The 428-nt window shown below is 52.6% G+C and overlaps 1 protein-coding gene across 1 annotated transcript; it reads left to right on the top strand.

Moving 5' to 3' along the window:
- Nucleotides 1-135: 135 nt before the first annotated feature.
- GNI_214570 (hypothetical protein) lies at nucleotides 136-324 on the top strand (the record flags this gene model as incomplete). The annotated part of the gene is made up of 1 exon (XM_011135551.1): nucleotides 136-324. A coding segment is annotated over one exon (189 nt), but the record flags the coding sequence as incomplete, so codon positions are not given.
- Between the last annotated feature and the right edge of the window lie 104 nt (nucleotides 325-428).

The following is a 428-nucleotide window of genomic DNA, read 5'->3' as shown; positions in this document are numbered from 1 at the left end:
ATATGTCGTACTAACGGCTTCTACCTAAAGCTGAAGAAATGCGACTGGCTGCGGGATAGAGTGAACCTACTCGGACACTCAGTAGGGACGACCGGTATTTTACCGCAGAGGGGGAAGCTCCAAGCTCTCCAGAAAATGCGCGCTCCGCAAGACTTCAAAGAGTTAAGGTCACTACTTGGCTTACTTTCGTTTCACAGACGGTTCGTACCCGCGTTCTCCGACGAGGTACAACCCCTACAAGAACTGATGAATGCACACAAGACCCTACCTTTCATATGGGAGGACCACCATGAGGCGGCATTCCAGGAACTAAAGAACCTCGTAGTAGGCGCTGAACCCCTGCAACCACTAAGACCGGAAGGCCAGTTGGTTCTCAACACCGACGCTAGCGGATACGCTATAGGCGGCGTGTTGTGTCAGGTCGTGGA

This window comes from Gregarina niphandrodes (genome assembly GCF_000223845.1).
Source record: "Gregarina niphandrodes unplaced genomic scaffold scaffold00152, whole genome shotgun sequence".
Lineage (NCBI taxonomy): Eukaryota > Apicomplexa > Conoidasida > Eugregarinorida > Gregarinidae > Gregarina > Gregarina niphandrodes.
Note: the sequence above shows the minus strand (reverse complement) of the source record. Positions and strands in the feature narration are given on the sequence as shown.